This window comes from Theropithecus gelada, chromosome 14 (assembly GCF_003255815.1).
Source record: "Theropithecus gelada isolate Dixy chromosome 14, Tgel_1.0, whole genome shotgun sequence".
Lineage (NCBI taxonomy): Eukaryota > Metazoa > Chordata > Mammalia > Primates > Cercopithecidae > Theropithecus > Theropithecus gelada.
This window is the reverse complement of record NC_037682.1, coordinates 42,704,600-42,728,383: the sequence shown is the minus strand read 5'-3', so window position 1 is coordinate 42,728,383 and position 23,784 is coordinate 42,704,600. Positions and strand designations below refer to the sequence as shown.

Below are 23,784 nucleotides of genomic sequence, written 5' to 3'. Positions count from 1 at the left end.
TAATAACTATTATGATTATTGTGTTCCAGACAGTCATCTAGGTACTGGAAGATAGTGATTAAGAATAGATATAGTACCTATTCTTGCAAAGCTTAGAGTAGATTAGCAAAAAAAACACAGTAAATAAGTAATTGAATGTATAATCTATTACTTGTTATAAACACTAAAAGATACAAGTTGCAATTAAAATGTAAATTGAGGTAGGAGTAGGGCAAAGGATCAGAGGGATTGGGAAATCTTCTTTATGGGAATGTATATTTAAACTGAGAACTAAGATTAATAGCTAGCCAGACCAAACATGGGGTAAGAGCCTTTGCAAGGAGGGAAGGGCATGTATTGAGGTAGGAAGGAGCTTGGTACATTGCAAGAAATGAAGCAAGTCTAGTTTCAACAGAAAAGAAATGGAAAGAGAGTTTCATGAGACATGTTCGGGCTGGATCATATATTACTTTGAAGATCATATTAAGGAGCTTATAATTTACAGTATGATCTATGAGAAACCATTGAGATGTTCTAAACAGAGGAAGAGTGTGATTAATTAGAGTATAGACTGCTTATAAAGGTATGCTATAATGTCCTATGACTTATCATCAAAGGCATTTTATTTAGTGAGAGTGGTAATTTACAAGGCAGCTTGATGAGTGTGAGCAGCCCAAGACAGCCTCAAAGAATAGAGAGTCAGTGTTTGTAATGGAAAGATCCTTGGATTAAAAGTCAGGAGACCTGGCTCCTAACTGGGCGTCAGGAGACCTGGCCTCTGGTTCTGGCTCTGCTACTTGGTAGGAAACTTGCCCAAAGTCACTCAGCCATCTTTTCTGGGCTCAGTGTCTTCAACCATAAAATGAAGGGGTTGAAGTAGATGATCTCTAATGTCCTTTCCAGATCCCAAAGTCTGAGTTTTAGGAAATCCATCTCTTGAGACCCAGTTTGGCGTAGTTGAGAGAGTCATCAATATACATAAACAGGGAGGAGATTTACATAAATGAATGACTTTTTTCCTTCAAATTAAGACTTTTTTAATGTTAGTAGTTATAACACAAATGCAATTGATGACTTGTGAAATTTTCTCAGAAAAGGAATCCTAAAAGAATCTCAAGATACAGTAAAGTTTAACCTTTGAATTGACTTCAGTTCATATAAAGTAGACAGATAATAGACTTCAAGTCAATATTCTCATCGCAATTTGATAAGTGGACTAATAACTTGAGATTATTAAAAAGTGGTAAAACATTTGGAGGTAGAAAAATGCATTGTGTACTAGAATGGTGATAATAAGGAGGGAAAGAATAAATTTATGGTTATGTTAGAAGATATTTTTCTTACACTTAGGTACATTTAGTACTCACATACTTTGGAAATAGAGCAATTAAAGTATATTTTAAAATAATTTATTATTGGCTGTTTTGTCACTTCAGAAATATTTGCAGATGTTTATTATGCCACTCTTTTTATCTACTTGAAAGAGATACAAAGTAAAAAACATAAAAAGAAAATGTCTTGAAAGTAACTTCAGAATTGATATATCTCCTCTGAATTCCTAACTGAGAAATTTACATGTTAAATTAAAGCTTTTAATTAGATGTTGCTGTTGTGCCATTAGAGTTTACTTGTGGAAAGATTTTTCTCCTTATTTCTAGTATGCTTGTCTAAAATGTAATTTTTTTCCTTTTATGTTTTTCAAAAGGAGTATTAATGATGTTCTAAATTCAGATATTTCTGATCGTACATATAAACTGTCTATTAAAAATATGGTTCCTTAAAGAATACTCCATTTATATTCTGATATTTTGATGGATCAAAATGATTCGATGGAGAAGAAAGTGATTTTATTAGTTCATAAACCAATGTTCATAAACCAATGTTCATAAACCATGTAATGTATATATATATTATACTGTCATTTCCCAGAAATATACTTACCTAATCAGTAATAATAATAAATATCATTTTAAATTCCTAGGCATAGGATTAAAGCATCAACTGCAAACTTTTAAGCTAACTGAAATTTATATATTAGAATATAAAATACCAGCTGTCTTGTGATGTTAACTAGTTAAAATGAATAAATAGTTTATAGTAGCTGGGATTTATCTAGGGGGTAGCACACATTAATTAACGAGAAGATTATCATGTAATATTTACTGACTATTTACATATCCTTGGATATATCTACTGATCTTGTAGAAAATACTCTTTGCAGTCCTAGTATGTTTTTGAATAATGGCTGGCACCACGGAGCAGTTTTGTGACCAACATTCAAAAAAGACAGCAAAACAGTCATGAAGATCTTATCGTCTTTCTTTATAAAAAGTTTCTTCAGCCATTGTTGCCTATTGACATTAAATATACACATTTTATTTTTATTTTAGGTCTTTTGCTATTTTTGCTCATGAACCAAATATTGCTAATCTGTTATTTAACTATGCCCTTAGGGTATATTAGAACATGAATTGCATATGTAAATAAAGCTTGGGGAAATTTTTAATTGTCATTGTGAGCAAACAGCATGTTATTACATTAACAGTCCTGGATTATGGCAACCACCCATTATTCAAATACATTAGGCATATTCTACTACTTTTATAATTATTGATGGACTTTTGAAGAATATTACTGGCTTGGCTTTGATTATATACTAAAATAAATGTTCTCAAATTGTCTATTTCATATGTATTTTTAATTGAAAATGATGGCTTGCCTTTATTTTCAATTAATATTTGTCTAATGCTGTATAAATTACATGGGAGTGTATTTCAAAGAAAGGATTATAGTTGTTAAACATCAAATAAATTAAAATTGTTCTTAAAGCTTATAGATCTTTAGGATATAGGCATATGTCTTTGGATAATGCAGGGACTTTGAATACATCATCAGATATATTAAAAATCAAGTTATGCTGAATTGATTTTACTTATATTTAGAAAATGCATTGACAGTTGATATCACGGTGATTTTCCCCCTCTCTGAGCTTTGTGCATGCATACAAAATAAAATGCAGTTGTTTTCTACTTAATACAAGCAATATGTAACATTTCATTATTTTCAGTTATTCTTAAAAAATAAAATTTTCAGCATTAAACATTTAAGCACCTATTTATTAGGGTTGCTGCTGTCAAATAGAGCTACTATCTAATGAGTTTGGAACAGCTTGCTTTTCTTTTTTCTTGTGGCCCTTTTGCCAGATACTTATTCTGCAGGGTTCTCATATTCTTGGTATAGCCAACAAAAATTCCGTAGGACAGGTGGTATCTTGTGTTAGTTCAAAAGCTTACAGAATCACCTTCATGTTCACAAGTTGACACCTTTCAGAGCAGTTATCCTAATTTTGTATGTGATTTGTGCAGCAGAACCAGCTTTATATTTTTTGATGTAAATTCAGGGTAGACACTTGAAAATTAGTGTGAAGCAGGTGCTGGTCTAGGAATTTTGCATATAATGAACTGTTTCCTATCTTACAACCTTGAGACTGTAGACAGCATATGAACCACTTTGAATTCTCCAGTTAGAAAAATATATTTGTATTGAGAGGTACAGTGGGGATGAAAATAGAATTTGATAGTATCTGGATCATCTTTAGGGATTAAAAATATACCAACTTTCTTCTTCAGTGAATCATGCCAAGTACCAGAACTTGCCTGAATGATATTGTTAGCCATTCTCCAACCTACAGGGTGGATTGCTATTCATTTTTCAGCACCACAATCTTCAACCCCAAGCTTTTATTTTTTTTCTCTTTTTTTCCTAAAGAGGTTTCTGTGGTGTTTCTACATAGAAAAAGACAACTGCAAGAGGGATAATTCATTGTCATGGAAAATAGTCATTTGTGTATTCAGCAAATATTTAAGTAGTCAAGCATAGTGGCTAAAAGCATAAACTCTGAACCTAAATTGCCAAAGAGCCAAGTTCCTCTGCCCGCGAATTAGATGACCTGAGGCAGGTTACTTAATCTATACATCTGTTTCATCATCTGTAAAATGGATATATAGTAGCACCCACTTCACAGTTTTCTTGAGAAGATTAAATGCATTAATTCATGTAAAATGCTTAGAACAGTACTTGACATATAATAATAACTCAACTGTTAAATATTATTATTAGAATTCTTTAGAAATTTAATACTGCTAATTTATTGGGAAGAAAACATTCTTTCTCAGCAATTTAGAAGATTAAAAGAATTATTTTTTTCCAGGTGGCCCCAGTCTAAAACACTTTATAGACTGATATGTAAATCTTTACAAAAGTTATGGCAAACATATTTCTGGGAGGAATACACTGATGTGTATGTGTGTGCATGTTGATTATAGTTGCCTGGCAAAAGATTTCAGGCAGATGTTTATATCCCACCTTTGAGCTATAATGTTTTAACAGAAAGCGACTAGCCACAATATTTAATCAAATTTCCTGATTTTGATCTACTGGCAAGTTGTCATTCTTGACTAAATTAATCAGGTGAGGATTAAATATCACAATTATAAATTCAGGAAGCAAAACTATTACTTCTAGACTAGGATATGCTAGATTAGTGTTCAAACCAATGGCTTTATGGACCAGCACTGGTCAGGACTTTAACATACTTTAATTGTATCTATTTATTGTTCTTTCTTTCCCTGCAAACACCAACCACAATGAAATGCTAGGGTTAGGGAAGAAATGATTTTCTGGTGCTAAAATCACACTGTTTCCAGTACGTGTAGTCTGATGTGTTAAACCAGGTGCACAATTTAAATTACAGAAGATCTGATTCTGTTTAACAGAGATATTTACCTATGTATGACTTTTACTTGAGAAATTGTAATTATTTCTACATAGCCTGTTCTTAAGAATTTCCCATAGATAAATTCAACTACTTTTATATTGTATTGTTTTTTGAAAAAAATACTGTTGATATTATTAATATTAATGCAATAAAGAACTAGATAATATATCATCCCCATATAAAGATTATAACTGATTTCTTACAATCACACAGTGATTGTAATCATAAAGTATATATTTAATAATTTTTAATCATTGGAAGGAAAATATGTTACACATGAAGTTATTTATAAAAGTCTCAGACTTGTATTTTTTCTTCATTTGAGGCAGTACATTTCAACTATAAAGTATGTAATAGTCTGTTTTAGCCAAAAAAAACTCACCTTTCAGAGCTATAAAATGTACAGAATTGAAAGCTGACACCTAATATATTTTTCATTAGATACAGATGTTCAATGTAAAATTCTTTTTACAAGTATTCATGAAAAACAGGATAACTAAAAAGATACAATGTGTAAAAAGTAAAAATCATACCTTTTGGTAAATTGTTAATGGGTTTTTAATGAAAGCAATTTTTTTCTTTTTATGATTTACGTGTTCTTTTAAGTATATTGTAAACATCTTATAACTTAAAATTATGAATAGAATCTTCAAATTGCCATAAAATTTAATGAAATAAAAATATATAAAGATCTATTAAAAATGGAAAATCTTGCAAGTAATGTGTAAAGAAATAATTCAACAATTTAAAGTTTATCTTCTTTATCTTAAAATTTAAATTTATTTGAATAACACTATAATTAAGAAAATTATTTCTAATATTTACTTTCTGTAATTTTGTGAAATAATTTTGTTATTATTAAAAAATGCAGCCTGGCGTGGCAGCTCATGCCTGTAATCCCAGCACTTTGGGAGGCTGAGGTGGGCAGATCACTAGGTCAAGAAATCGAGACCATTGGAGCCAACATGGTGAAACCCTGTCTCTACTAAAAATATAAAAATTAGCGGGCATGGTGGCATATGCCTGTAGTCCCAGCTACTTGGGAGGCAGAGGTTGCAGTGAGCCGAGATCATGCCACTGCACTCCAGCCTAGCAATAGATTTCGGCAATAAAGCTGAGATTGTGCCACTGCACTCCTGTCTGTGGCTAGTCACTTTCTGTTGAAAAAAAAAAGAAAAGAAAAGAAAAGGAAAATGAAGGCCAATATGATGAATACACAATACAAATTCTGTTACGCTGGCTTTTTGTATTTTGGCATGCTACTTTCATTTCTGAACTGAGCTGCACACAGTTTTGAAATAAAAGTTCTGCACAGGCTACCTGTGTGGTGAATATTTAAAGCTACTGATGTTTTTCCACCTGCAGAAGTCATTATTCTAATTGGGGGCCAAAATATGAACTACCCAGTAAGGGAAAAAGAACATTCGTTTAAAAAGTAATTCTTTGTCCCTAAGACTGCCCCCCAAAATGGAAAAAAAAAATTCATTTTAAGCAGATGTTTCTTGAAATTCAAATATATTAGATATTGTGAGTTTAACTTAAATGGTAAATGGTTCATCTGTTGTTCCAGCTGGATTTTATTTATTTATTTATTCATGAGACAGAGTCTTACTCTATCGCCCAGGCTGGGGTGCAGTGGTGTGATCTCTGCTCACTGCAACTTCCGCCTCCCAGATTCAAGCCATTCTCCTGCCTCATCCTCCCAACTAGCTGGGATTACAGGCGTGCGCCACCATACCTGGCTAATTTTTGTATTTTTAGTAGAGGCAGGGTTTCACCTAGTTAGCCAGGTTGGTCTTGAACTCCTGATCTCAGGTGATCTGCCTACCTTGGCCTCCCAAAGTGCTGGGATTACAGGCATGAGCCACCATGCCAGGCCGCATTTTCAAATAATAAGAAAATTATTTCACAAAATTACAGAAAGTAAATATTATAAATAATGTAAGTAGTTTTCATATTCCAGGTAAAGGAGAAAATTAGGGATTGTGCAATAAAGGTGTCTGGAGAATGCCTCAGTGAGGACAGTGTTTAGCAATCTTAATTTTAGCAGTGAGCATGGTATGTATTGGAGAGAGAAGCTGAGGACAGAAAGAATAGCCATTGTTCTTGTTGCTAGAGGTTTAAGTATCACATTATGAAGATTTTTATTAAGGTTATGGCATGAGAAATAGAAGGAAGCTTGAATCGGTAGGACTTCTGACTAATAATTTACAGAAACATAAGGCAGGAAAATGGAATATTCTGAAACTTAGATTAATAGGAAACAAAAAAGGAGAGGGCTTTGAGAAAGATATGATTTGAAAGAGTATATAAGAAAGCAGTGCAGTAGCAGGATCTCAGCTCACTGCAGCCTCTGCCTCCCAGACCCAAGCCATCCTCCCACCTCAGCCTCCCAAGTAGCTGGGACTGCAGGCATGCACCACCATGACTGGCTAATTTTTGTGTTTTTGTAGAAATGGGGTTTCACCATGTTGCCCCATGGCTGGTCTGTAACTCATGAGCTCAAGTGATCCACCTACCTCGGCCTTCCAAAATTCTGGGATTACAGGCCTGAGCTACTGTGCCCAGCCTACCTGTGTTATTTTAATCAGGAAAACCATTTCAATAGAATCTAGAGATATGGTTTTATATATTGGCCATGTTATTAAAGTTCCCAATGGTGGTTTTTAAAAATATATACATGGCTCTATTTTAAATTAAAGAAAATTGATCTGGCTGGGTGCACCCCAGATTACATGACTGTAATCCCAGTACTTTTGGAGGCTGAGGCTGGAGGATTGTTTGAGCCCCCGGAGTTTGAAACTGCAGTGAGCTATGATCCTGCCACTGCACTCCAGATTGGGTGATAGAGTACAATCCTGTTGAGAGAGAGAGAGACCTACGTTGTTCTTGTAGTCAGACATACACCTAACAAAAAGTACTTGTTCTGCATTATGTACTGCCTTATGGGTCAAAGTAATTGAATGGGCCATTGAGGATGAGAATGGAATGATTAATGGAGGCCAAATTGTGAAATCACTGGTAAAGCTGGTTCTTTGAGTTTTGTTGATTAGTTTTCATTCCCCCTGATTACTAAATGATGGAATTCTTTTACCCAGGATATCATTTTGCCACCTTTAATATGAAATAAAACTTTTATGCAGTTAGCACTATGTTATGAAAATATTAAATGCTGAAATTCTTGCAACCAACGGAAGATAGAAAATTCCAAAGAAATGACTATTTCTGGTAAGCTCCTATCCCAGATACGTAACTCAGCTAGAATAGCAATTTTAGTAATAAGATTGTGTCAAATATTTTATTTAGTGTGAATCTGACATTTTGATTTTCTTTTTATAATGCTTCTTTTTGTCATTTCAGGGAAGGAGATTACAGCAGAAACTTTTATGGAGAAGTTGGACAATGGTGCCTTGCTCTGTCAACTTGCAGAAACTGTGCAGGAGAAATTCAAGGAGAGCATGGATGTTAACAAGCCCACAAAGGTAAAAGATCCCAATGCAAAAATCACTCTTAGGTGGTAGATTACATTTATAATTGCTTATAAATTGAATGTAATTAAAAAATTTATTGTGAACAGATGCATCAAGGTCTATACTAGCAACAAAGTACAGAGGGTTCTTTTTAATTAGGTAATGTGTTATTTGCACTCTAATTACATAAATTGCATAATCCTTTTGGTGAATCTAATTAAATAAAAGCTTATGAAAAGTGATGGTATTAAAAGAGTGTTGTATATAAACTCAATGAATCTAAAGTATTGACTAAAATCTTAGCAGAGAAATAATTGTGTCATTAGGTAATGCACAAATCTAGCCAAGAAAGATTTACTGAATAGATCTTTGTTTTCAAAAATATTATGGCAGAATACTAGATCAAAATTTCTGGACTGTAATTTTTTGTTTATTCTAAATAATACTACCATTGAACTAAGTAAATTTGGACAAATTATATATTTTATTTCTAACTACTCAGATTTCTTTTCTCCACATTAATTCTAATATTCTTTTCTAGTGATTATAAACACTTGATGAAAGTATGGTGTTTGACTTTTTTGAAGAAAACAAGAGAGATTGTACTTAATTTTTAATAGAGAATGAAAAGAGATATAAAAAATATTAAAATAATGTTGACTAGGCATGGTGGCTCATGCATGTAATCCCAGTACTTTGCTTTGGGAGGCTGAGGTGGGCAGATCACGTGAGATCAGGAGTTTGAGACCAGTCTGGCAAACCTGGCCAAAACCCATCTCTACTAAAATAAATAAATAAATACATAAAAAATAAATTGAAACAATTTAGCCCAGCACCATGACACATGTCTATAATCCCAGCGACGCAGGAGGCTGAGGCAGGAGAATTGCTTGAACCCAGGAAGTAGAGGTTGTGGTGAGTAGAGATCACACCATTGCACTCCAGCCTGGGTGACAGAATAAGACTCTATCTAAAAAATAAAAATAAAAAAAATAAAAATAAAAATGTTGAAGACAACTTACTACAGAAAGCAACTGTTAAGGCTTTTGTGCAACTCTGACAGAAAAAATAAAAGGGGTGTGTGTGTTTGTGTGTGTGTGTGTATATGTGTGTATTGCCACTGAATTTATTTTTTAGATATTTTATATTACTCTGTATTGTATAATATACAAAACCTTCCTCTATTTTTTTAAATCTTAAAAGCAGCTCTGTGAAGGTATTAATTAATTAAGTGGCTCCCAAACTTTGCTGCACATTGGAATTACCTGAGCATCTTTAAGAAAAATGCTGAGAGCTGGGCTGGATGTGATGGTTCATGACTGTAATCTCAGCAGTTTGTGGGGGTCAAGGCAGGCAGATTGCTTGAGCTCGGGAGTTCAAGATCAGCCTAGGCAACATGATGAAACACCATCTGTAAGAAAAACACAAAAAAATTAGCAGGGAATGGTGGTGGGTTCCTGTAGTCCCAGCTATTTGGGAAGCTGAGACGTCAGGTTCACTTGAGTCCAGGAGGTTGAAGTTGCAGTGAGCCGAGATCACAACACTGCACTCCAGCCTGGGAGACAAAGTGAGACCCTTTCTCAAAAATAAGAATACAATAAAATAATACCGAGACCTGGATCCCATGCCTTAACATTCTGATTTAATCCCATAGGGTGAAACCTGGGCACTGGAATTTTTAAAAAGCACCCCAGGTGATTCTAATGCGCAGCAAAGTTTGGTAACCATGAATTTCTTTTAATTTTCTCCTTGATTGGATGGTTGAAGACTCTAAGTAATTTGTACAAGATTGGCTAGTAAATGACCAATCATGAAGCTGATACAGACAACTTTGCAAGTTTAATGCTGTCTCATTTTGGTTCATTATGGGTAGCCCAGGAGTGAGGAGACTGTTTATGAAAATGCTTTGTGTCAAGCTTAATGTTAGGACACCAATTTTTCTTCTGCTCTCATTTCCATCGTGATGTAACTGGCCTCTACATCAGCTACTGATGAGAAAATATAATGCCAATAAGAGGACAATTTGTATAGAAGGTTTACCGTAAAGCAATGAACAGAGAGAAATAAGCTGTGGTGCCCAGACATTTGAAAGCATTACCTTCACATTACGAGGTTCCTGAAACCCGTATTGCTTGTTTTTGAGGATGGAGAGCCCAATGCCTCAGTGTTAAGAATCCTTGAATCCTCCAGAGTAATAAGATTAACCAACTCTATTAAGGCCATTGTGCGGTTTTCTGGTTTTGCTTTGTTTGTAAGTCTTTGCTTTTTTAAAACAGAAGCAAAGATTCCCAAATAGATTTGTAATTGTAAGACTCAAATGTAAGATAACCCTAAAGCATTAGCCTATAGGTCAAAGGCTTTGACATTAAGTGCATTTTGCTTGGGTTCTAGTTTTATTTATTCATTGGACATGTCTGAGCCATAGTTTCCTTATCCGTGAAATAGGATTAATACTTACGCATGCATACCTTCCATAGAGCATTGCACAAAATAGGACTTTTGATAAAATCTCTTTTTCCTATGTGAAAGGTAAGAGACCCTTATAGACCCTTATAAGAATTTTCGATTAACTATAAGAAAATAAATATTTTATAGTCTATGGCCATACCACCCTGAACATGCCCGATCTCATGTGATCTCGGGAACTAAGCAAGATCGGGCCTGGTTAGTACTTGGAAGGGAGAAAATAAATGCTTTATAAATGTTTGTATTTAGCATGAGAGTTGCTATGTGCAGATATGTATACATTTGCCCCAATCTCCATGATAATATGTAATATTGAGGATATTTACAGATCGAAAGTTATGTAACTACTTTCCTTTTAAGCATTTATTTCAATATTATAATTTTTATAATAAAACTATAAAACATAAAGAAGCAAAAGAATATTTTTCAGTTAGTAGTAGAACTGCAGCAAGTTATTAAACTTGAAATAGTTCTGTGAACCTAGGCAATTTTGTTTGACTGAATATGAAGCTAAATTTTTTTTCAGATTGTGATAAAGGTTTTAGTATAAAACCTTAAATGTGTTACTTGAACAAGTGCAGGTTTAAAAATACTTATTGTCATCTCACCAAAAAGTCACATGCACCTGTGTGTTCATAGCAGCACTATTCACTATAGCACAGACATGAAATCAACCTAGATGCTCATCAACGGTGGACTGGATAAAGAAAATATGGTCTCTGTATACCACGAATACCATGCAGCCATAAGAAACCAAAATCATGTCCTTTGCAGAAACATGGAGGCAGCTGAAGGCCATTATCTTAAGCAAGTTAATGCAGGAACAGAACCAAACGCCACATGGTCTCACGTATAAGTGGGAGCCAAATACTGAATACACATGGACACAAAGAGGAGAACAAAAGACACTGGGGCCTACTTGAGCAGGAAGGGCGGGAAGAGGGTGAAGGTCAAAAAACTACCTATTGGGTTCTATGCTCACTATCTGGGTGATGAAATCATTTGTATACCCAACCTCAACAAGGTGCAATTTACCCATGTAACAATCCTGCACATGTCTCCCCTCTGAACCTAAAATAAAAGTTGAAAAAAAATACCAGTTATGACCTCACTTTCACTGCTCAATACATCAAATTTGATCTGAAGTAAAAGTTGACATAGTTGCTCTTGACTGAATTGCCTTCTGTGTTCTTAGCAGCATTTATATATTCACAACTGACCGCCAGTAATATGCAGCTTAAATCAATAATAATTTGTGCCTTACCATATGAAAAGTGCAAAGATCACTACGTTTTCTTTTCTGCCTTTTATAGTAAAATTTTAAAAGATGAAAAGCCAAAACATTAGTATGTATATCTTCTTGGCTACTATTGTTCATAAATATACTTCTGTTGAACTCAAGATTTTCAGTTCATTTTTGGTCTAGAAACAAACAAAAAAAAAGTTATGAGATTGTAAGCATGTTGACATTATTAAATCTAAATACAAATTTAAACAATAATGGATTCACTACAACCCAGGTAATTAGGATCACAGTGAATATTTCCCATGAGAAAAAAATGAGGCTTTAAAATTGAGTTTAAATAGTCTGGAGGTTACAATATTAAGTCTGCTTTTACATGTGTTTATACTCATGCGTTCATGTATGGTTTGTACAGAATTATTTCTCATTTTGGCATTTTGAAGTTCCAAAAAAATGGTGGCGAAAATAGATGCATTAGTCAATACATTCTCTGAATTAGTGAAACTGTGCATAGGGAGATGTTGAAACAGAATTACTTTTAAAAAATTGACAACGAACTTGATCCCATCCAAAGCCATGCCACAGGAAGCTCTCTGTAATTTTTTTTCTAGCAGCTTTAATCTTATCTCCTCATTTTCATAGCAATATTTTGTACTTTTCCTGGTTGATAGTTAATTTGGAGATTTTACAGCTGTGTAAACAAATTTGAACGAGTAAGTTATGCCTGGTATGTGTGAAGTATGTCTGTATTAAGGATGATCTAAATGCTCTTAAATCTGAAAGTAAATTTTAATAAATGTTAGTTCACATATTTAATATTTTAGATATAAATCCATGACTCTTTTATATCCAGCTTTGGTTTGATAAAATACTCTGAATGGAAACAATTCTGTCCTATGATTCTTTCTTGCAGGCACCAATAGATCAATTTAAAAATAGCTTCTTTGTGTGTGTGAGCTCTAAGTAGTTAATCTTAGCTTTCGTGTAGTGGGCCATTTTCTAACTCTGCATGAGAGCAATGCAGAGACTTCGCAGAGTTGGGCAGTAGATGGGTGGAAACATTTGAGACCAGTGTGCAGCCGTTTAATGTGTAATTTTATTTAATTCATTTATAGGTAGTATAATATTATAAATTCACTGTAATTATAAATCTCAATATTTCTGGAGTTGAGAATGTTTAAAGACAAAAATATAAATGAAACGAATCTTTGCAGTATCGTTTTAGGATGAGAAAACCAAACCAAATGGCAAGTTTAAGGCTAAGTTTTATGCCTTTTGGCTCTCAGCTACCTGATCCAGTTGGCATCTCTAATCAAGACAGGGGAACTGTTACATTTATGCATGAACTTTCTTTTCCTGGTGCAAATAGTGTTCCACGGTACAAACCCCTTCCTATTGTATATTTGCTCTCTCTTTTTTGTTTTCCCCCCCCACCAATCACAAGTTTGCTGATTTATGCAAAAGACTCTCTCAACCAAGGGGCATCAGTGTAGGGCAAGACATTCAAAAGGTTTAACCTTTCTTTTTCTACTAATTTTCCTTTGCATTTGTCTCATTTATTTTGAGTCTCTTCTTCAGACATCAGAGTTTCTCTGGGTTCAGAGCTTCCTCTGACTTCAAAGAACCCTGGGTGGTTAGATCAAGTTTGAAGCAGATGAAGGAGGGGGGAAAAGAGAAGTTCTGTTACCTAGTAGAATGCTTCATTATGCTCCAAGGAAGGAACTGAACATTAACTGTCTAAATGTAGAATCCAGTCCTTGTTCAGGAGAAAGAACATCCTGCAGATAGAATGCCTGCAAGCATTTGCCCATCAAGAGTACTTGGTTCCTTGAGCTGCAAGATAACAATACCTCAGGATGTTGTTTTGTGCCCTCTGGGAATTAAATAAGACATAAAGATTAGAGATTTTCTTCTCAGAAAAATCAGTAGCACTTTGTGTTCAGAGAACATCTTATCAAGATTTAATTCTGAGAAATCCAGATATTTGTGTTTACTGCTGATCACTCTGGCAGAACAAGAAAGTATGGTAGATGCAATAAAAGGTTTTGTATGAAAAAGAAAATAAAATCTCAGCTGTGATTATTCTGGAGTCATTCATTGCTGGCTATACAGCTAAATGATTTTATATCCCTTAAAAATTTATTTTTCTAAATTGCAAACATAATGCTAGAATTAAACAGAATATATTATGATGAGATGGGAAGAATATAGGTGGAATGATGAGGAAAGAAATAATTTTTTATAGGTATGTTGCTACCAGAGACTAAAGGAAAAAGAATGTTAGTGGTAAAGACCAGTTCCTCAGGATTTGTAAAATATAGGTAAAATATATTTAAGCTTTAAATACACTGAATTTAAAAAATTTTTTATTTACGTTGTAATTGCTTCCTCAGGTTGAATTATTTCTCAGTATAAAATTAAATCCCCCGTCACTATTTTTCTAAGTCTGACCAAATAGCCAAATTATTCACCTCCAAATGAGAGACAATGAAATGTCTTGCTTAATTTTTTTTTTCTTTTCCCCGAGAGTGTTTCTGTTCTATACCATCTTCCAGAGATATGCCTAAATGGGGTTTCAATGCCATATCATTACATGTTGGTATATCATATAGAATAAAAAGAATAGTACGTAAAGGAACTTGACTTTTATTTTTCAAATAAAACTGGTCACAGGAGACTTGATACGGGCTACATTTGCAGTTGGCGGGGGGCACGGAAAGCAGCAATGTGAAAAAGTGGGCAAGATAGGGAATGAGTGATGTACCTATAGAACTTATTTAGATCTTAATGTCTAATTGAGCCCATCCCATACATGGCACTTGAACTTGTAAACCCAGAAAATCGGAGACAAGTCTCAGTTCACTTAGAAAGTTTATTTTGCCAAGATTGAGGACGTGCACCCATGATACAGCCTCAGGAAGTCCTGATGACGTGTGCCCAAGGTAGTCGGGGCACAACTTACTTTTATACATTTTACGGAGACATGAGACATCCATCAATATATGTAAGAAGTACATTGGTTTGGTCTGGAAAGGCAGGACAACTTGAGGCAGAGGCAGAAAGACACGAAGTGGGGAGGATGCTCCAGGTCACCAACAGATGAGAGACAAACGCTGCATTCTTTTGAGTTTCTGATTAACCTTTCCAAAGGAGGCAATCAGAAATCCCATTTATCTCAGTGACCAGAGGTATAACTTTGAATAGAATGGGAGACACAATTGCCCTAAGCACTTTCCAGCTTGAGTTTTCCTTTTAGCTTAGTGATTTTGGGGGCCCAAGATATTTTCTTTTCACATATTCAATGATAAAGTAGTGCTGGGCACAATAAAAAATATGGCCCAGTAGATCACATGGCAATAAGTTCATCATAAACAGTTAATGTTTCATGATTACTGGTTCCCATGGTAGAAATTCAGTCTTCATCAGACAACAAGAACAAGCGAGGAACATTTGAATCGTGCCCTTCCTAAAAGGGCAATGTTCCTACCTGGCCCCTACTACTAGACCCAGAAACTTTGTTTAGTTGGCAGAACACCCTTTCTGCATTTTCATGAGATTTATTCTCTACCCTCCAGAATGTGTGTATTTTATGAAACCGTCTGGTTTGCCTACTATTCTTGCTTTCCAGTATCAAATCTCCAATGTCAAATATCATAAAATAGTAGAGGAGCTTGATGACCTGTGATGTTGAAATATCCATGGTCCCTGTCGGTTATGTCACAAGGCTGGAGATGGTGTATAGGATAGTAAGAGTTCTATTGTTACTGTCAAACATATGCAAACTGATTCTGGAATTTTCTACTTATTAGAATAAAGAAAGTTGCATTCTCCAAACCAAGAGATGAATGTCAAGAACCAGGATATTGAGTGATACACTTCATTGAAAAGAGCACATCTGTAACAGCGATTCTGATTAAATATGTTACTTCATTGTAATCTCCCTGCTGTTTCCAAGTCATATCAATCTTTTTTTTACTGATTTTCATTGAGAGGTGGTAGAAATCACTTTTTATTTTTTTGCAATATTCAGGTCATTAATAATTGCATGAATCTCTGGCTTTTTAAATAGGTGTGCTTTTTTTATTTAATCCTTTTACCACAAAAGAACTTATTCCATGTGTCAAAGATAAAAATTAGGACAATTGTTGAGAATATCCATGCAAATTATGCACTCAGGAAAAACTATAAAAATAACATCTAATGTTTGCAAAGGTGTACTAGTCATAGTATAAAGTAGGTTTAGGTAAAAATTCTCACTGTGACCTGATTCCCCACAAAGCATTTCCCCTTTCTGAATGCATAGTAAACAGATCAGGTCCCTTTGGAGATTAGAAGGAAGCTTTACATAAAGACTTGAGATCATTACTGCCTTCATTCAGTGAGCTCTGGATCTATAATTTGGCTCTAGTCTGGGAATTGGGCAATCAGAAGATTCTCTCATATTGTTGCTCTTTTTGTTATACAAAGAAAACCAAATATTGCATGTTCTCACTTATAAGTGGGATCTAAATGATGAGAACCCATGGGCACATACAGGGAAACATCACACACTGGGGCCTTTCAGAGGGTGGAGGGTAGGAGGAGGGAGAGGATCAGGAAAAATAACTAATGGGTGCTAGGCTTAATACCTGGGTGATTAAATAATCTATACAACATACCCTCTGACACAAGTTTACCTATGTAACAAACCTGCACTTATACCCCTGAACTTAAAATAAAAGTTAAAAAAAAAAAAAAACAAGAATTTAGGGAGCTGACTTTCAATTTACTTCCCAAGGCCCCATGATTAATAAACCATGTGCTTTAGGTCATTCTAGGAGATCTGATTGGCCTCTCCAGATTGTGTTCTATCCACCATATCTATTTTGCCTCTGGAAATTAAGTGCCAACACGTGTTACTGCTACCCTGAGAATTTCCATTCACACTAAAATGAGGAAGCTTATTTCAACAACAGCTCCTGAGACTTTCTGAAGAATAATGTCACCTTAAAATTTTTGAAGCTTTCTTCATCAACTTATTCTTCATCCTTTAGTGGAAAATAGAGCCTCTTGGGCCTCACTGAGTGGCATAGTGAAAAGTATGCTTATGTGAAGTATTCACTATAGGTTGAATGGAATGTGGAATTTTTTCTTCAAGTTCTTAATTCCTTTATCTATATCATATCAAGTGATTCTTGGCCTTTTTGTGTCATTTAATGTAAGCCATTGTTGAATCTACCTGTGTATTAGCAAATCTAGCAAACTTTAATAGGGTCATTTCATGCTAGCCTATTGAATTGGGGACATCTTTTTAGTCCAGTATGAGTAAATTAATTTTGCTGATTCTAAAATTACATTCTGCTCTCCTCAGACTAATGCCCTCAAAATTTATTGCAAAGACAGCAAAAAGAAAAAAAAAAGAAAAAGAAAACAAAACAAAAAATGCTCTGCCATAATATATTTAGTGGCACTCAACATTTTAAATGTATATTGAGGCTTTGTAACTAGTTATCCAGGGATTCCTGAGCTTTACTGTGACATGTATCTAAATTAATCCTTAGCCAGGCTGCAGTATTTTGACACCTGGTAGAGGTTGTCAGCAATGGCTTAAAAAAGTGTGGGTTTGGCTGGGTGCAGTGGCTCACCCCTGTAATCCCAACACTTTGGGAGGCCAAGACAGGCAGATCACTTGAGGTCAGGAGTTTGAGACCAGCCTGACCAACATGGTAAAACCCTGTCTCTAACAAAAACATAAAAAATTTAGTCAGGTATGGTGGTGTGCACCTGTAATCCCAGCTACTTGACAGGCTGAGGCAGGGGAATCGCTTGAACCCAGGAGGCGGAGGTTGCAGTGAGCCAAGATCATGCCACTGGACTCCAGCCTGGATGACAGAGTGAGACTCTTTCTCAAAAAATAAAAATAAAAATAAAAAAAGATTCTTTATTCTGTGGCTAGCTAAAATTTAAGGACAGAGCCATTGTTTCCGAACTGTCCAAGTTAATTGATATACTTTTCTTAACCTGGTCCAGGAGCATACCGGATGTAGAGGAATCCACCATGTACCCTCCCTATTTCCTGGGAGGGTATGCTTGCTATTTTCTTTCCCAACTTGTCCATTCTTTTCATGTCTCTGACTCTCTTCCCAAGAAAAGAATGTTAGTCCCTTCTCATCTGAGACCAGGATCTGGCAAGGGGACAGGATTTTAGCAAAGGACAGGAAACAGTAGTAAATGCAAGTCATATTATTCTGTAAATTCCATATATCACAGCTCTTCAGTGGAAAATTCTTCCGTATGCAACAGCTCACAAATGAAAGAAACTTGGTGATTTCTCTAAATTTGACAACAGAATATTTGTCAAACAAATTTGAAATAAAGAAAAAAGTTCAAAATTTTGTGATATTCACCAATAATGAGCTGTGAGTTTGAAAGAGATTTTCCTGAATTATTAGAAATTTTATCCTGATTAATCATGCTAAAGGAAAGATTCCTATGTATGTATATTTTTCCTATGTAAATATTTCTAAAACATTGTTTTAAGAAGAGGTGACCAAAAAGTTTAAAATGAAGATATTTAAGAAAATGTGAAGTAGCATTCATTCATGCAGTTGATTAATAAGAAATATTATGTTAGTTTTCTGTGCTTTGTGATGGCTCTAGTGTTTGCCATCTTTTAAAAGTTATTAATTTCTTGTATTTTTTTATTATGCTAAAATATTTAATTCCATATCTAATTTTGTATTTATAATTCTGTTCTTTTTTATAAGAAAAGTCCCCAAATAAAATAAGCTCAAGACCCCACAAAAACTGTTTCTTTTCTAGCCCCTGTGTAAATGGTATGGGCTGCTAGTTTTCTGTTCCACAGTTGTGTTCCATTATCAGTCTCAACACCAATTCCAAATATAAAATATTTTTCTGAGTCTTGACAACTTAACTCCGTACTCTGGTACCAAATAAATTATTGGAAAAGATGAATTTATTGAGATAAATTTACAGAATGAAGGGAGAATTCTGAATGAAGGGAGTAATGATCTCAAGTCTTCACTGTACTGCTTCCTTCTAATCTCTAAAGGGATCCAGACTCTCTATTATGCATTCAGGGAAGAGAAATGCCTTGTGGGGAATCAGGTGACAGGTAGATTTTTTAAAATCTAAAATTTTTGGAAAAGATGAACTTATTGCCAAAAGAATTTATTGGAAAGATATGGAGGTACTTCTTAGAGAGAAAAGACATGTGAAGGAAAATTAAACTGGATTTTGAGGGCTTAAGAATTAGACTATTTGCAAGGATTATGCAGCAGAGATCCACAGTCATTTCAGGGTACCACTGTTAGGACGAACAATTTCAGACATATTTTAGAGAGGGCAGCTGAACAGAAATGGTTAATAGTTTAAACTCAGTTGTCACACTACCTGGGTTGAAATCATAACTCCTCCTCTGTGCCTTAGTTTTCTCATTTGTAAAATGTAGTAATAATTGTAACTACCTCATTTAGTTATTATGGGGACTAAGTAAGTTAGTATGCACAAGCACTGAGTGGTACCTAGCACATATGGGTGCTCATTAACATTTAGCTATTAACTTTATTGTATCATTTCTCTGAAGACTAAAATTTCAGCAAGAAAGAGCCTGATTAACAGCCAATATTCTGACTAGATCATGGCTTCATACCTTGACTGCTCAGACTGAATAAAATGAAAGAATGATAGTGTCCCTAAGGAAAATTAACATACTCTTACCTAAGAAGGGAAAAGGATACTGGAAGTGTAGAGATGCTCTTGCAGTCTCTACACTCTGTATCTGTAGATCTGGCCTCTCTCTTACAGTTGCTCTCCATCTGCATGTTAACCACTCTTTCTTGTACCACACTGTCGTACTTAGTTGTTTCCTAGTCTTTATCCCTTTGCTGGACTCTAAGATCCTTGAGTACATAGTTTATGTTTTATTCATCTGTGAGTCTAACATAATGCCTAGCATATAGATGCTCAGTAGACATGGTGTTGGATGAATGAATAAATGACCTGACATGGATATTTACTTTTAGATCCAGAATACTATTATCCATGGGTTTTCGCCATCTTTGATTATTAATCCTGAAGACTTTATTCTCATTAAGTTTGAAATTCCTCCCTCTGCCTGTTTGCTTAGCTCAACAGTCTTTGATATGACAAAGCATGAGGAGCAAATCTGACTTTTCAAGTAGTAAAGACGGAAGATTTGAGAATTTTAGAATGGTCTAGGGAAAGAACAAGGATCTGAGGTTGTTAAAAGCACTGACAAGAGATTGGCTGAAGTAACAGACCATGGGGATTTAAACTAGTTAGGAAAAAGTGAATCTTGGAGGAGGTTAATCATTTAGTTAATTGTAAATGTTATTATATAGTCACATGATGTATTATTTGAGTTCGGAGCATTATATAAAGGTAAAAATTAGGATAAAAATGAGCATATTTATATCCAATGGTTCATTCAGTTTGGGGATTTCTTTTCAAGGCCTGATTATACTGCTTGCAGTATAAAATAAGCATCAGATGTACGATAGCCAATGGTTTCATGAATTTGCTGAGCATTGAAAATTAGGAAGAAAAATAACTGTAGGGCTCTTAGGTAACAGGTTTTCAAGATATTTTTTTGACCTGAAACGAAATGCTATGTCTTTCAATGACTAAAGGAACCATAAAGATGAAATCATTTTTTTTCTTTTGCATCTTTTTCCCAATAACTGCCTCTTTTGCTCAATAAAATAGTTAGTGAGGGAAATGAGAATATTAGAACCTTTATTTTCTCTCAGAGCACCTAATTAGCTGTCTGCCAAAGCACTGTTTAACAACCAATGTAAAAATACAATGTCTATAAAACTGCAGGAGAGAATCAGAATTCTAGTACTTAGGAAAACTGCACAATAAATCCTGCTATCGACTTTCTGAAAATGTGTTATTAAACAATGGGTAACTCAAAAAGGAGTTAAATATGATCATGGGGTACAGCAAGTTCATTGTATCAATCTTTTATAATATTGAATATTACCAACTACAAATATTTCATGATAATTGAGTCCTACTTATATGTTACTTTAGAATTGAATAGTTTTAGTATATGTTAGCAACAAAAGATGATGTTATTGGCTGTGAGTGTTAATATGCATTTGTCTTGATGGTGAGAAAGATAGTTGTGATTTAAAGGGTGTGATTTAAATATAGAATATTCTCAAAGAGTTTACTCTCTATTAGGAAGAAATGTGTTGTATGTGGTAATGCATAGCTTGTGAGATCAAGCTTAAAAAAAAAAAAGTTGGGAAAGGGCTGGGCGCGGTGGCTCATGCCTGTAACCCCAGCCTTGGGAGGCCAAGGCAGGTGGACCACATGAGTTCAGGAGTTCAAGACCACCCTGGCCAATATAGTGAGACCCTGTCTCTACTAAAAATACAAAAATTAGCCGGGCATGGTGGCAGAAGCCTGTAGTCCCAGCTACTCGGAAGGCTGAGGGAGGAAGAGCACTTGAACCTGGAAGACTCAAGGTTTCAGTGAGCCAAGATTATACCACTGTACTCCAGCCTGGACAACGGAGTGAGACTGTCTCAAAAAAAAAAAAAAAAACAGTTGGGAAAAAAAATTAGTTGCAAGCAGTCACAGGTCTTAAGAAAAAGGCATTATTTTATTATGGGGCTTAAATTAAAATAGAAGTTAAAAGATATAACAGTACATACTGAAACGTTTTCACACTTTTAAAATTATTTTAAGTGTGTCCCATCTTCTTAAATCAAAAATGATATTAATTAAAAATGAAAATACCTGCCATATAATATAAATACAGGAGCCACACATGCATTGCAATGTCTAAAGTGCTTATGTATACACCTATTACAATGATTTTTAAGTGGGTTTAAACTGATTAATTTGACCATTCTGACTACCCATACATTATCATTTTCTTTACTGTTTTTATTATCACAAGGTCAAAATCCAAATTAATCTCATTTATTTGTTTTCAATGAATCATAGAAGGAATTGTCTCTCATCCTTTTGATATATAACTCTAGAGGTGGGTGGCAGAAGAAGCCAGTGTCTAAGATATTGGGCTGAAGTTCTTTAGGAATAATACTTAAAAGAGTATGAAGTTTGTTGAACTATCTGTAGATGGAATTACAAATTGAACAAAAGTACTTTATGGCCTATGTATTTAAAATTATTTGGATAAGAGTATATAGGCCCTAGCAAAATGAAAAATGACCATATGCAAAGCCTGGAAAGCCTTTGTAAAAAGCACTCGTGTTTGAGATAGCTTACTTTTTACGCCCTAAGAAGCAAATGGCAAAAGTAAAATTTATTTTAGAATTTCCCTTAAATTATAAGAAGGTAACATAAAATCTATCATCTTCATATTTGTCTCCTTTCTTATTTGTTGTAGGCCAGTAGCTGCTAGCCTTCTCATATGAGCAAAAAGCCATTTCCCCAATTCTAATGTTCTCTTCATATTGGGATATGCTCCTAAGAAGGACTTTGTGCTGAGATGTGGGGAAGAGTATATCTAGCCCTATTCTGTACTCTGCTGAGAATCTACATAGTTCAGAGCAAGGAGAAGAGATGGGGAAAGACCAGGTGGTGGATTCTAACCTAGAAATTTGTCTAGATTCCAGAGGCTACTACATGTATATGCATCTGCTTATAAAGGGCCCCTTCAAAATTGTTCTTTTTGCTTATGAGTTCAAACCATAATATATTATTTGGTAGTGTAAATAACAGTTGCATTAAAGGCATATGAAGCATATGACTGAAAATAAAATATGTTAAATTGAAACTTCAGAAAGTATAAAAAGAAGAAGAACAAATTCTGGATTGAAAAAAAGGGAGGTTCACACACACATGCACACACACACATTTTTCATCTATGTGATTTCCTAGCATTAGCACAGTGTTGTCCCTTGAGCATAAAAGTAAACCTGACTGAATTTTTCCATGATGATATCATCCCTTCTACTTACAGTCTCACATCCTGCACTTAACAACATGCAGGCACATCAGTAAGACAAGATTGTAAAAGGAGTCTAACTGGGGAACTGTTTTCATGATATTTGATAGCACTAATTGTGGTCACTGCTTTCAAAGCACTGTGGATGTAGAATATCATGTCAGGAAAAGTCACTCTCACCATATGGAAAATGGAAAATTAATTACTTTAAAATGAGCTGTTACTAAATGTGTTGGAGAAACTCAAGTCTTTGGAACAAATCAATAATGAATATGTATGCTATTTCTTAAAGGGGAGCATTCATAGATTTTATATTAAGAGCCTTTTCTAAAAGGCTGAAATTTGGGGAAAAGAGTTGCTTTTTCATTTAAAAATGTCTGAGAATTGCTAGGTAATTTAAAATGTAAGCACTCACCATATTTATGTGTGTGTGGTCCAAGGTATGTGGTACTGGTACATTACAGAGTAATGGAATAATGTTTTTTAGATGAGGTAACTGAGTTTACAGTATATAGAGCTCTTCAACTGTATCTTAAGCTCTTAGGGGCTGACTACATGAATGCCTTCTATTGTTTGACTTAGCAGTTTGAAAATGCATTACATATCATGCATGAAGCCTTCTAGTATGTGTTTTGTGTTTATATTACTGGGCTGGTCATGTCTAATTTCACACCAGTGTAAGCTGCTTGTCTAACAGATGGCTCGCTAGCATTGCTGTTTCATATAAGAAATAAAAAAAAAGTGATAATTTGCGTATCTTGAAGCCAAAAGAAACAAACAAAAATCCCAGCTCAATCAAAAATTGTTAAAAAAGAATTCAATCGTTGAAGTGACAAGGAAGAAAAGAACCTGAAAATGAAGGTGAAACAATTCAATAAATTCGGAAAGTCTTTCGAGAGTC

The 23,784-nt window shown here is 34.7% G+C and overlaps 1 protein-coding gene across 4 annotated transcripts in view; it reads left to right on the top strand.

Moving 5' to 3' along the window:
• GAS2 (growth arrest specific 2) overlaps nucleotides 1-23,784 on the top strand; it is a 142,439-nt gene that overhangs the window by 10,497 nt on the left and 108,158 nt on the right. For all 4 annotated transcript variants that reach the window (XR_003115694.1, XM_025357732.1, XM_025357734.1 and 1 more), the window contains exon 3: nucleotides 8,117-8,238. Coding sequence is in view for 3 of the 4 variants with exons in the window: in XM_025357732.1 (XP_025213517.1) it covers nucleotides 8,117-8,238 (122 nt within the window). In the remaining variant the exon portion in view is untranslated. The remainder of the gene's footprint in view (nucleotides 1-8,116; nucleotides 8,239-23,784) is intronic.